This window comes from Oncorhynchus masou, chromosome 24, assembly GCF_036934945.1.
Source record: "Oncorhynchus masou masou isolate Uvic2021 chromosome 24, UVic_Omas_1.1, whole genome shotgun sequence".
In the NCBI taxonomy this organism is placed as follows: Eukaryota; Metazoa; Chordata; class Actinopteri; order Salmoniformes; family Salmonidae; genus Oncorhynchus; species Oncorhynchus masou.
In genome coordinates this window covers 62,347,517-62,362,411 of record NC_088235.1, presented here as the reverse complement: position 1 = coordinate 62,362,411, position 14,895 = coordinate 62,347,517, and the positions used below count along the sequence as shown (strand labels likewise).

Sequence of the window (14,895 nt, the reverse complement as noted above, 5' to 3'; positions counted from 1 at the left end):
GTCCAACCCTGCACAATGTGGACCTGAAAGAGACAATGGAATATTTCAATGTTTTGGCGATTGAATGTTCACTATTTTTGCCTTTGGAATTTCAATTAAAAAGCTAAAATCATTCTATTGTCATTATTTCATAATGCATTTTATGTCATTTAAAAATAAATAAAAAACGGAAAATGGAGCAACCTCAAAAAGACTACTTACTGTGACCACTCCCTGCAACAGAAGCAGCGCACTGCAGGCTTTTAATCGCTGTTTTACGACATGTCAAAAAAATAAAAAATGGGGAAAACAAAACATGCTTCCAAAGGTTTGGCTGCCTGCACGATAGCAGACATATGAAAGTTTAAATAACCTTGGTATTTACTCAATGGTGAAGGGAGGAGGTAAGGATAACAGACCAGAGAGTATCCTTGGCACACATTGTATTTTTCTTCCTTAATATTTTTAGACAGTCCACATTCGCACTGCGTTTGTACACATTCTTGGGTTTTCGAGGGTATTGTGTGATTTGCAAGCTTTTCGCTCACCCAATGGTCACGAACACTGGTGCTGTGAGTCATTATCATCTCATGTTGCAAAACTGATCAGGGTGTCCTTTGAAACCATAACCTATATTATAATACAGCATTTGACACCCAATGCTAACAAGTATTTTCCAGAGAAAGCTAGCAGCTTGATATGATTCTGGGCACTGAGAAGTGTGGCTTCTTGGACAGCCTAACAATTACACTATAGACCAACAACAACAACAAACCACTTCAAGTTTCTTAAAAATAACATGCAGTCTAAATCCATCTCCCACAATAAAACATCATAGCCACAGATCGTAGAGATCCCTCAGTTTGTGGTCTTACTACTATGGGTCAATGTCAAGTGTGATAAAGGTATAGGGCCTAAGGCTTTGGAAGGGTTACATACAGGGTAATGGATGAGCCTGACTATAGATCCTATAGTAGCATCTGGGGACATGAGAAAAGAACAATTTCCTCTAGGCTTGGGAGATTATTACTGGAAAGTCACTTACCTAAAGATGAACCTGTCACTTTTCAAACCTAAACTAAGGGCACTGGGAAAAAAAGCGCCAGGAGAGGGAATGAGAAAGAGACCATGGATAAGCATTGAGGCTAGTAGCTTCAGCCGCATTCCCCTGTGACTGTATATAGGGTCTATTTGGCCATGTCTCTTTAGATTAAAGGCCTGCGTGTAGCGTATTAAACTGCTACCTTTTACGGACCGAGAGGCATTCGTTCTCTGCTCCATCCCTGCTAGTGGTGTCATCTGTGTGATAATGCACAGATAATATAGAGGGGCTACTCGTACATGTCTATGAAATATTCATGATAAACCACTCAGAACAGAGAAGAGCAGAGCAGCCGCCAACACCACCTGAGGAACAATAGAGCGAGGCAAGCAAAGGAAATAGGTTTATAGATAGCAGGCAAAAACACTCCACGAGGACAGAAAGGCCGTCTTTCATAAGCAAGGGCACCGGTGTCCATATTATACCTTGTTCCTTCAAGGCTCTGGCTTATCTGACACATACTGGTCAATACTAGCCACAAGCCAGTCCAACATATACTGTAGGTAAACAGTCACCTGACATTATGAGTGGGGAAAATAACATGAGTCGTACAATGTAATATCCCCTCCAAGTCTAATTTTTACCCATCTAGAAGGTGAAAAAGCCAGAAATGGAGGTTCATACTGACCTCACATTTCTGGTCTAACACAGGTGAACAATCATAGTCATCATAACGAGTGGGGAAGACATATGCAAAAGCACTTCCTATCAATCCCACTGTTGTGGGGTTGCCTTCCCTGCAACCCCCATCTATGAATGTTTTACATTACAATGTCATTCACAGAATAATGTGAAGGATGTCCTTAACATGGCCTCACGATCACTGCCATCCAGACTACCACTAACAGCCCCTCCTGTCTCCAGTGTGATCATTGCCCACAAAGTCTACTGTAGGCCTATGCCAGACATGTCCCTACCCCAAACCAATGCACTCATTTTATTTTCCACAAGCTTCACCTTGGGAGAGACTGGAGCCTTTGAGGAGCTTTTTTTGTGGCTCTTCTGTAGAGGATGTCCAAATCTGAAAGGAGATAACCGTTGGCAACTGAAACTGTAAATGCATGCTGATGCTACATTAGCTACATGCTTATACTGCAATAGTCTTACAAGGTAAAAAAATATGACAGGACAGTTGAACTGCAAATCTCTGAGAAGGAGACAAACAAAGTCCAAACTTCTTTGCTGTCAGCTATGCAAATGCAGAGCACACATCTTGTCACATACAATATCTAAAAGTAGAAAGATATTGTTCGCAGGGTAGGTTTGCATTACAACTATGACTGAGCAACAACCGCCTGCAAACAATGTTTGTGTTTCTCTGTCACGTTCTCTCAATCGCTCCTTCCATCTCATTAACCCAAACATCTCTTTTCACAACACTTCCTGTGTCCCTCTGTGTTCTGTGTCACTCTTTCCGAGTCTCATTCCCTGTCACTTCCTCTGTCCTTCTAAATGTTTCTCTCTCATTTTCTCCCTCTCGCTCCCTCCCTCCCACCATATGCCCCCCGGCTCCTCTCTCTTACTTTCTCTCCCTCGTTCTTCCCTCTGTCTCCCTTCTCTCTTAGGCCAGTGCCATGTTCACTAGCCAATGCTTTGCTTAAGACAGGTGTCAGCTACAATCCCTGCTACTGTTCTCCACAGAGACACAGCGCCTCTCTCTCCTTATCTCCTACTTGCCACTGAAACAATTACACCAGATAGGCCTCAAGGTCAACAGAGCTGTCAGGCTCCACTCCAACACTGGAGCAACTTCTCCCACGTTTTGGATAGGGAAACAGGCAGAGGTGTTAATAGAGGGTTTCTGCTGCTCTGGAGTCTACAGCTGCTAGGAATTATGGACATCACACACATTTCATTTTCTCTTCAATCAGTTATGTTCGGAGTCGTTTGTAAATTCATAGAAATATGTAATAAATTGAGACTAGAGATGCACATAGAACAAATGCAATAAAGTGAAAATGAGAGCAAAGACGTATGGACAGTGCTGCCATTTCATTACAAGCTCTACACATATATTTACTTGTGAATAGAACGCATCCACTCTGGGAAAAAAAATACTGAAAGTGCCATAATGAAAAGGCTACTGATACAGAACTCATTATCTGTAGAGCTGAAGTGAATTAAAGTGACAATGAAGGAGGCCAAAGGGAAGCATTAGGAGAGATCTGCTAGTTAGGGAATCCACTTGGTGTATGACACGATGTGCACAGCCTACTTTCCTCTCATATCTGTTTATTTTCACAGCATGTCTAAATAAAATGGAGATGCGGGAGGCCACTTCGGCCCGACAAAGGTCACGTTTCCTAATGCATGAAAACTGCTTCCCGGCCAACCAAGGGGCCTGCTTGAGGATATTGGCTTGTTGACCCGGGGAAAGACAGGGATCATTACATTTATCAGTTTACATTATTATTATTTGTTTTATTATTCTTAAAAATATTTTTTCTTAAAAATACTATTTTAATTGTAAACTGTTGTTACAATGAAGGATACACCTAATTTCCTGTCATGAGGCAATGATTTATCGGACAAAAGGAAGACGCTTGTGCTATTTCAGGGGACAATGAATTTATCCTAAACATGACCAAGAACCCAAGATTGTCAGTAAAGAACAAAGATGTATGTCCATGAAGAACACTTCCTCAAATCAAAATGTTATAAATCGCATCCAGGCACAACTGCAACAACAATTAAAGCAAGTGAAGACAAGATTAGCCTTGGTGCATAAGTAACCATGTATCTCAGAGCAGCGGAATTATTCTGTTAACATTAAATATGGCCAAAGCTACTCAGAATGTCATTTAATATCCATATTGCTATAATTAATTATGGCCCATCAACATTCATATTTCAACAATCTTCTGCTACAGTGTTTGGAATAGAGAAGCTCCCTTTACATTTCCTATTTGCTTTTTTTCTCCCTCAAAGAAATACCTTTCCATACAGTCTATGACGCTAGTAGGCCTAGTCAATTTCCACACCTGCAGGTTGAATGTGCTAGGTAAGCTCTCCACTCTCAGAACTGTAAAGTGCTTTCTCTTATTCCATCTGACAGACCCTGTATGGTGAATAAGATTATTCTTGCTTGTTCCTTTTTAATCAGTTTACTCTCTTTGAGCAACCTTTCATACATTACAAATGGTGCATCACGAGATATTGGAGAGGAAAATGCTGAAAATAGCTATTTTTGTAGAGCTGGTCAGTCAAAAGGAGGTAAAGGAAAGGGCACACTATCTATAACGTCTTCAGTGACCAACATTTACAGAGGATATGCAGAAGGGGGAAATACAGTGATTTATAATTCCATACATGGTGTGTACAACTAGTCTGCTGAGTACTAAGTTGCCATTTTTTGTCACAGATATCTAAGATTAATGGATGATGTGATATTCTTCCTTACAAAAAAAGATAGCAGTTTCCTCTCATACCTGTTAATTTTAACAGCAGGTCAAAAGTGCAGTAACTGCAGTGGACTGTAGTATTTTGGATGCAGTAATTGCATAATAACTGCATTATACTGCAGTTATTATGCACTCCAGTTACACTGCAAAATTACTGAAGTAAATGTTTTTATTTTGGAAGCGGAATTTGCTGCATACTGCAGTTATATTGCACCCTTACTGCAGTTATAATGCAGTGTACTGCACTCTGACTACACTATTTTTTTCATAAGTGGTGCCCTGGTTAATGATGTATCTATTTTTTTAACAACCTTTGTTCAACTACTGTTTTATTGATTGTTTAATGTCATACTCACAGGGAAACTGTTTTGTTGGGTAAGAAACTGGGTTGTAGAGTGTCCATTAATTCCACATCATCACACACCACCTTCACCCAGACATTTTGTCTGCTCAATTCCTTGGACCTCTCAGAGGTGCAATGACAGCTGTCAATGAAGAGGTCCGGGCAGTTTCTGTTCGTCAGGCATGTCCTCCACAACCCAACAACAACGCAAAGTAATCTCAGCATTTTCATTGTGAACTGAGCCTTTTATTGAATTGTTCTCAAGTTATCTCTTCCCGGTCTGTAAAGCAAGTGGAGACCATTTCACATAGGCTTCTTCTTGGTGGATGGTTAACGTTAGCTACCGACCAAGTGACTTGTTCTTGTATTTTAATCAAAGTCTGCGCGTTACTACTGACAACACCTGTTGTGTCTCATAATGTACATGCTACCTGTAAGTCAAAAATCAAATTAAAATAATGCATAACGAAGGTCTTTGCTTTGTAACATATTGTTTCCCCGCGCTGTGCCATTTCATTATCATTTGTTTCTCATTTACACAGAAACGTGTCGCTTTTGTCGGCTACCAAAACGTTCCTAGATAAAGGTTTGCAAGTTTGTTACCGGTATCCTAAAAGTTTGACGCGTGGGAATGCAGTAGCGTATTACGCCGTCTTCGCCGTCGGCAGGAACAAGATGTTCTTTCAATGTGTCGATTGTCACTTTTGTCATAGTACTCCTACTAAGTTATCCATTGTCATAACTCCGTTATCAACAGGTTGCCACAGATATTCCCATCCACGTCTCGCGTCTTCAACCATGGGACTTGTTGCGAAGTCATCAGCAGCATGGAAGCTGAAGTCCCTCCCCCTCGAAGCCAAGGGGCAAAAATTGGTATTTTTATTACATGGGTAAACCTCAAATCAATACATCCATGTAACCTGTTCTAAAACAAAAACATTGAATTGTATTTAGGACCACAGTGAACATTATATTATGCAAACCATAGAAATAAAAATGATTAGACCTATAATTAATAGTAATTCTATTTGTATGATGTCAACACACATCAATCTAAGTATCACATGGTTCTGAAATTGAATGGCACAGGGGCTCAGGCCCGGATACATCTGCCATCAGATGACAAGTTGGTAACCGGTCATTGGAGGACACCCTTATAGCCTAAATAAATATATACATTTGTTCCCTGGCTCCAGGATTCAAATTCAATGCCATGCTGAGAGAGAGATGTTAGATAATGGTTTACTTATTCTGGAAATAATGCATCAGCACCGTCTCACCTTAGCAACTAAGAAAAAAGCATATTTTACCTTGATAATATATGTAATCTCTTGGCAACCAAATAAAAGTACCACAGGGAAAAAAACGACATTGAAATCTCAGTCTTATAACCTATGATTGAATAACAATTGTGCTTCATAGAAAGCTATAGCAGTAGCAGGCTCATTATTGAATGCCTCCCGTCAAGTTGATAGGCAACAATAAGCTATCAATGGACTACTGACAAACACACAAATCGACAACACATAGTCCATGTTTTGTATACACTCATTGGAGATGAGTAATGTGGGAGCACAGACCTACAGGCTACAATATACCTATTCAACAATAAGATCCGAACGTAAAGCAAATAGATACATTCATGACATGACTTTACACTAATAAAGCAGATATAAGATATGACTTGGTGGCTCTCACGAAATAAAAGGAGACTTGAGGGAGAAAAAAATGGGCCAGCATGTTAGAAATGCCAGGGCTGATTTCTGGTCCCAGTCCGCCCCTGCAGTAGGTCCCCATTTTTAGGGAGTGTAAGTTGTTCAGTACTGTATCCTACAGAAGATGAAATAATATTAATAATTTTCCACGCATGCCTGTAGTCAGAGCAGAGTCCTGGGAGACGCAGAAGCCTAGACAGCTGGTTGGCCTCCTGAGGCTGGGCGAGGTGCTTCCCCTGTGTTTGCACTGTGCGCCACACCAAATTCCACTCTCATTATCCGCATTGTCTCTGACACAGCTAGACTGGGAGCACAAAGGAGGATTTTAAAACGTCCCATGACCCTTCTGAGCAGCCTATGTTTCTCATTCATCTCCCTGACAGGCAGTACACAGCAGTACACAGGGCAGAACAGATTCCCTCTTCCTCCCTGTTTTTCACAGAGGGAAACTAAAGCCATATGTACGCCTTATTTTCTCCCATGTTGTGCTGCCGGCCCTTTGACTGCCACTCACACTTGTTTGCACAGATGTATATTTACCTTGCTCGTGAAAGTAAGGAAGCAAATCTCCCAGTCAGCTGACCTTTGGGACGCTAGTAGGAAAATAACCAAGTTGAGCTGACATCAACATTTGACATGATAAATCTTTAATGGAGCGCAGACAGAAACATTTATTTGGATGCAGGCCAGCAGTGTTCACTGGGCTACTTGCATGGACTTAATGGAAAACAGAGTCCTCGCAGCCTCGCTGTTCTGTAAATATTTTCTTTGTGGCAGAGAAGAAGATTTTCACATCGACAGCCGTGATGTGATATCTAAACAACAAGCACATTCAAAACATATCTAAACAGTTTGAGAGAGTCAGCACTGTATGTTGAAGAGTGATGATAGTAACTAAATAATCATCATTTGTATTCATATAGCACTATGTTGTTATAGGTTGTTATTTAAGTATGATTTTGATCAGCCAAACATACAGCATATTGGAAATTGTGTACATGCCTTGTATTGGATTGTATTCCAGCTGCTACTTATAGCATTCTGTACATAACCCATTACTGCATTAAATAGAGAACAAAGAGAGAAATACTCATTAGTGCAAAATGGAGCAAGGAAGTCAGTGATATTGAAACAACGCAAACAGTATTTTTTTCTAAGTCAGTGTTGGGCTGTTTTCTCAGCCACTTTTCTGTCAGCCCTAACTTGTGTTAGTGTTCACAGCTCTCCATTATTCCCTCATGACAGAGATTAATGAAGCATGGCTGCAAGGCAATCACAGTCCTCACTAAATATTTACATGCACCGCTTCAAAAGGCCAACGCGCTAGCTACCACACCAGGATGACAGAAGTTTCATTGTTACTTCATGACTAAGTTGTTTTTCCTTCGTATTCTCTAGGCATTTCCCCCCTTGAGTGAGTGGATTTCACTATAGAGATTAATGTCAGTGCTGACTGCTGCCACTCAGCAATGACATAGTGTAGGCCTACGTTCAGGCTAATTATAAAATCTTTAATCACGTTACATTTCAAACAATGTCAATAGAATGCTGACTGTGCATCCATTTCAAATGAGGCCATGACTGGTTGATCCAATCTAAATCACAATTAGAAGTCTGCTTCCTCTGAGAATGAGGTTGGTATGTGGTCTCCATGTGATATGTACGGTCCAGACATATGTGTACTGTACAGCATAGGGATTTCGAATTATACTGCATTTCTGGCTATGGACATGGACAGTATTTTAGGGAATGCAGTGATCAAATAAGGAGGAGGGACACAAGGCACCTGTGACAAATACACTATATAAAAAAGTATGTGTACAACCCTTCAAATTAGTTAATTTGGCTATTTCAGCCACCATTGGACTCTGTAGCAGTGGAAACGCATTCTCTGGAGTGATGAATCACACTTCACCATCTGGCAGTCCGACAGACCGATTGCATAGTGCCAACTGTAAAATTTGGTGGAGAAGGAATAATGGTCGGGGGCTGTTTTTCATGTTTCAGGCTAGGCCCCTTCGTTCCAGTGTAAAGAAATCTTAACGCTAAAGCATATAAAGACATTATTGACAATTTTGTGCTTCCAACTTTGTGGCAACAGTTTGGTAAAGGCCCTTTCCTGTTTTAGCATGACAATGCCCCCGTGCACAAAGTGAGGCCCATACAGAAATGGTTTGTCGAGATAGGTGTGGAAGAACTTGACTGGCCTGCACAGAGCTCTGACCTCAACCCCATTGAACACTTTTGGGTTGAATTGGAACGCCGACAGCGACCAAGGCCTAACCTCACCAATGCTCTTGTGGCTGATAAGAAGCAAGTCCCCTCAGCAATGTTCCAACATCTAGTAGAAAACCTTCCCAGAAGAGTGGAGGCTGTTATAGCGGTAAAGGGGGGACCAACTATATATTAATACCCATGATTTTGGAACGAGATGTTCGACAAGCAGTTGTCCACATACCTTTGGTCATGTAGTGTATGTTTGCGACACAAATTTCATGGGTATACAAATGTGAGTGGAAAGGCAGCACTAAATAACTGAATGCTCAAAGTCACTGCCACTTAGGAAAATATCAGATAAAGCTATATGGAGAGTAACACAAAGTGAACTACTGATGATGTGAGGATTTTAATCTTTCACATGTTGAGTAAAATCAATCTGTATAATCTGCATAAAGTAGGATTAGAAAACATCAATGTATAACCTCATCAGGTGGCCAAATCATGCATATTACTGAATGTTCATCCAAACAAGATCCAGACAGTACCTTTAATGCCATGGGTAGAAGGCATTAGGTCTGTAGTGTTCAAGACTAGTCCTGGACTAAGAAGCACACTGTGCAAGACTACGTATAATCTGTGTCTGGAATACGGGGTATATAAACAAAATCGCAATGGTGCCAAGAGGAAACAGAGAAGGAAACCAGAGTTGCTTTCAAACTTTCAGCATGTCAAGTGATCTGGCCTGTGTGAGCTGGCCTGTTGACGTACCCACCATGTACCCACAGTGTTCCAGTGGCAGGGCGGAACCGGCTGATCCACTGACCAACCCTGACCACCAGCCACCAGATCACTGCTTAACTACTTCACTGAGGGTTTGGTCCGGGCATAATGTTCAAAACAGAGACCATAGGAAACCCAAATGACTTCTATTGAGGCCATTTTATGACGTTCAGTATGCTATATTGGTTATTTTACCATTGGTTGTTTGCTGAGGGATAGGCTAGGCACTTGTTTGGCAAATCAATTTCATGAGGGTATATGATCGTTGCATAACACACATTTTTATCAGCTTGATCATTAGTTGTCACTGTGTTTTTTATCTGTATACTATAGGTATTTGACACAAAATCACACAGTGTCCTGCTATACACTAGTGCCAGTAGAAAAGCATGCCCTATGACGAAGGCTTTGCTGTCTGACAGTCATTCATTCAATGTGTTACCTAGTGTAGCTACTACTCATTAGCCTGAAGACATGCTAGACCTTCAGTTTCTCTATTGTATTTGTGCAGAATTTGCTTGTATTTTTTCCCCGATGTACATGAGAAAAGGGTATTTCGTTTCCGAATCGTTCTCAACTAAATCCAAATCACAAAATGCAGACAACTTATAAAAAACAAAATACATATAGTAAATTAGCTACATAAAGACAATTTACTTATAGATCTAAAAGTGATCTAAAAGTGGATCCAATCCTTCTAGAAAGAAATCTTCATTGGCCGGGTCAAAATCCTCGTTGTCCAAATCGCTCTCCTGATCCGAGTCCGACCAGTATTTTATTCAAAGCTCCTATGTCGGTATACTTATTCATAGCTGCCTTATTATTAGCTTCCTATTTGATATCCCTAGTTGGAACTTTTTCCCCCCTTGCGAAGCCATCTTTTATGCTAAAGTGATGAAATTAAAGCGATGAAATCTGTTTACAATGTAATGCGTCTCAGTGCGTCTCATCTCTGAGCCAGGTAGCAATAGTTAGCATTACGCATAAAAGGTTCTCGGCCTTGTTTTGTCCCACCCAGGTCAACTGCATATCCCTGGAAAGCTTATCTCATTGTGTCTTACAACAATATATCCTTTTATTTTATTCACCACAGACTGGAGGATATAGAGGGTTTGGATGATGACGTTTGGGAGCCACCCCTCCCCAGCAACCGCCCCCACTGGTAAAGGTCTTCATCCCCCACTGCTATGTCAATCACCCCATCGGATGGTTCTACATTCACTTTTCATAGACCTATTAAAAAAGAAAATAGGGGCTTGTGGCACCATTCATCCTAACAGAATCAGTTCCCCCAAGACCAAGGTAAACAACATGACAAAGAGAGCGGCAAGGGATCAGGACAAACAAGCTGCTTTTTGTGAAATGGAAGGACACTAGGGAAGTAACCATGCTCACCACACAGCATAAGGCATTCAATAATAACCATGTCTCAACAAGGGTGAAAAAGCAAGAATGTCCCCATTCCTGTTTCTGTGAAGGACTACAATGCCAGCATGGAGGGTGTCAACCTATCTGATGCTCTGATAGGCTACAACCAGGTCCTCCACAAGACCAGGTAGTTGCGTAATACTTTTTTTATCACTTTGTGGACATTGACAGATTTCCACTGCTCTAATGTCTATTGCTCGTGTTTCTTGTCCCAAGCAAGTCTCTTCTTCTTATTGATGTACTTTAGTAGTGGTTTCTTTGCAGAAATACGACCATGAAGGCCTGATTCAACTTGTTTGCCAGGGTTCGTGAAGATAACCAATCATTTACAACTTTCAGATGAGACTGAAATAAGGTGACGATTAATATTACTGCTATTGATGTAAAATATTACTAGGTCTTTAAGAGTTTATTCGGAAGATAACAGCTCTATAAATATTATTTCATGGTGCCCCAACTTTGTAGTTAATTACATTTACATGATTAGCTCAATCAGGTAATATTAATTACAGAGAAAGGATTTTATAGAATAGCATGTCATATCACTTAATCCGGCAAAGCCAAAGACACGACACCTGTGTAACCACGCTTGTGTTTGATAAGATATTTTTATATATTTTTTAATGTACAGTACCAGTCAACTACTAGTTGACATCAAAACTATGAAATAACACATATGGAATCCTTCAGTAACAATTTATTTAAAAAAAAAATCTAAATATATTTTAGATGCTTTTTTAGCAGCCACCCTTTGCCTACATGAAAGCTTTGCACACTCTTGGCATTCTCTCAACCAGCTCACATGGAATGCTTTTCCAACAGTTTTGATGAGCACTTGTTGGCTGCTTTTTCTTCACCCTGTAATCCAACTCATCCCAAACCATCTTAATTGGGCTGAGGTCAGGTGATTGTGGAGGCCAGGTCATCTGATGCAGAACTCCATCACTCTCATTCTTGGTCAATTAGCCCTTACACAGCCTGAAGGTGTTTTGTCCTGTTGAAAAACAAATGAAAGTCCCACTAAGCGCAAAGCAGATGGGATGGCGTATTGCTGCAGAATGCTGTGGTAGCCATTCTGGTTAAGTGCGCCTTGAATTCAAAATAAGTCACTGAAAGTGTCATCAGCAAAGCACCCCCACGCCATCACACCTCCTCCTCCAAGCTTCACGGTGGGAACCACACGTGCGGAGATCATCCGTTCACCTACTCTGCGTCTCACAAGGACACAGAGGTTGGAACCAAAAATCTCAAATTTGAACACATCAGACCAAAGGACAGATTTCCACTGCTCTAATGTCCATTGCTCGTGTTTCTTGTCCCAAGCAAGTCTCTTCTTCTTATTGATGTACTTTAGTAGTGGTTTCTTTGCAGCAATACGACCACGAAGGCCTGATTCATACAGTCTCCTCTGAACAGTTTATGTCAAATCAAATCAAATGTTATTGGTCACATACACATGGTTAGCAGATGTTATTGTGAGTGTAGCGAAATGCTTGTGATTCTAGTTCCGACAGCACAGCAATATCTTACAAGTAATCCAACAATTCCACAACAACTACCTAATACACACATATCTAAGTAAAGGAATTGAATAAGAATATGCACACTATCGTTCAAAAGGAAAACGAAATTTCCTAGTTTTTGAAAGAAAAGCATTTTTTTTGTCCATTTCCATCTGAGGCAGTGCTTCAAGTTATTTCTGACAGAGGAGCTGGTGGGAGACATACCAGAGACCAATCACCTATGCCTTGGAGCTACAGGAAAAGAGAGAGCCAGGAGTGGGGGGGCAACCACAATTAGTGAAATGTATACCTTCCTGGTGACAGTCCTTCTCATGGGGATAGTAAAGAAGAACTCCCTAAGAGAATACTGGAGCACAGATCCTATGTTTGTAACTCCCTTTTTTGCCACCCTCTTTTCCCAAGACCGCTTCCTAGTTCTGCTGCGATGACTGCATTTCATCAACAATGCTACTGCCATCCTAAATGACCCGTTATACAAAATAAGAAACGTCAACAGCTGGCAGTAAAGTGGCATGACAAACGAGACACCCATGTCCTCTCCACTGTCCATCGTTACAAAATCACCCACCAAGAAAGGACCAAGCAGCGTGGTAACGAGAGGCAGCGAGATCTGGACTATTCGACAACTTGGGAGGAGGTAGAAAGGTGGTCGGTCGACTCAGGGAGAGTGCCGGAGCCCGCCTGGGATTCTCTGGAACAGTGCGAGGAGGGTGACAGGAGAATGGAGTTGGCGAAACGAACACGGCAGCGCCACAGGCACGAGAGGCAGCTCCAAAAATAATTTTGGGAGGTGCCACACGGGAACATTGGCAAAGTCAGGTAGGAGACCTGAGCCAACTCCTTGTGCTTACCGTGTGGCGAGAGAGCGACCGGGCACCATGTTATGCGGTGAAGCGCACGGTGTCCCCAGTGTGCATGCACGGCCCGGTGCGCTACATCGCAGCCCCCCGCAAGTGCCATGCGAGAGTGGGCATCCAGACAGGGCGTGTTGTGCCAGCCCAGCTTGTTTGGTCTCCAGTACGCCGTTTCAACCCAGGGTATCCTGCGCCGGCGCTGCATGCTGTGTCTCCGGGGCGCTGGGAGGGTGTGTCCTATGCCTGCGCTCCGCCCGTGCCAGGCGAATGTGGGTATTGAGCCTAAGGGAGAGGTGCGAGTGGTATGCACCAGATCTCCAGTGCTCACCCACAGCCCGGTTCAACCTGTGCCTGCACTCTGGAGGGTCCGGGCTAAAGGGGTCATCCAGCCTGGAGGAGTGGTGCCAAGGCTGTGCACCAGAGCTCCAGTGCTCCCCCACAGCCCGGTCCATCCGGTGCCTTCTCCACGCACCAGGCCTCCTGTAGGTCTCGACGTCTCCTCCCTTCAGGTTCTCCCATCTGTCAGGAGCTGCAAGAGCCGCCCGTCAGGAGCTGCCGGAGCCGCCCGTCAGTCAGGAGCTGCCGGAGCCGCCCGTCAGTCAGGAGCTGCCGGAGCCGCCCGTCAGTCAGGAGCTGCCGGAGCCGCCCGTCAGTCAGGAGCTGCCGGAGCCGCCCGTCAGTCAGGAGCTGCCGGAGCCGCCCGTCAGTCAGGAGCTGCCGGAGCCGCCCGTCAGTCAGGAGCTGCCGGAGCCGCCCGTCTGTCAGGAGCTGCCGGAGCCGCCCGTCTGTCAGGAGCTGCCGGAGCCGCCCGTCAGTCAGGAGCTGCCGGAGCCGCCCGTCTGTCAGGAGCTGCCAGAGCATACTTAGGTATCCTGTTTTCCACATTTTGGTTGTGGGTGATTATTTTCTGTTTAGTGTTTTTCGTCACCTTACAGGACTGTTCGTTTGTCGTTTTTTGTTGTTGTTTTGTTCAGTGTTCCGTTGTTTTATTAAAATAATGAACACTTACCACGCTGCACCTTGGTCCTCCTCTCTTTCTCCGGACGACAATTGTTCCAGAGGTATATAAGAATGAATTAATTGACTGTGACTGATGTAAGAGACATATCTTTAGAGTTTAGTCCGGAGATAGTAACTCGTTAAATAACTTTTCCCTTGGTGCCCCAAGATTACTAATGAGTTAATTGTTACATGATTAATCATTGTAATAATTAAACGTCATTAATTGATTTGATAAAATAACAGTCAAACACATTAATGACAGCAACGTCACGACACTACCAAGTTTTGGCATGTCAGAATCTATTTAGGCTCAATAATGACTCAATAATGTGATAATATATTTTTACAAAGATCATCATTAGTCCTTATCATCATTAGCACTAACTACTGACTACTGTCGTGGTTTAGTAATAATAAAAACTATTTCAGCTCATTATTGCTCTTGGCTGATGTTGTCTCTGTCTGTTGTGTGTTATTTAATATAGTGTAGCAGCGACATGACTCACAAGAGACAGGGAATCCATATCCCAGCTCTGTCAGTGGTGCAG

General features: G+C 42.5%; 1 protein-coding gene across 1 annotated transcript in view; it reads right to left on the bottom strand.

Moving 5' to 3' along the window:
• Positions 1-5,607, bottom strand: part of LOC135512444 (adhesion G protein-coupled receptor A3-like) — a 268,454-nt gene extending 262,847 nt beyond the window's left edge. The window contains exon 1 of the mRNA XM_064934473.1: positions 4,839-5,607. Within this exon, the coding sequence (XP_064790545.1) occupies positions 4,839-5,056 (218 nt within the window). The 5' untranslated portion in view covers positions 5,057-5,607. The remainder of the gene's footprint in view (positions 1-4,838) is intronic.
• Between the last annotated feature and the right edge of the window lie 9,288 nt (positions 5,608-14,895).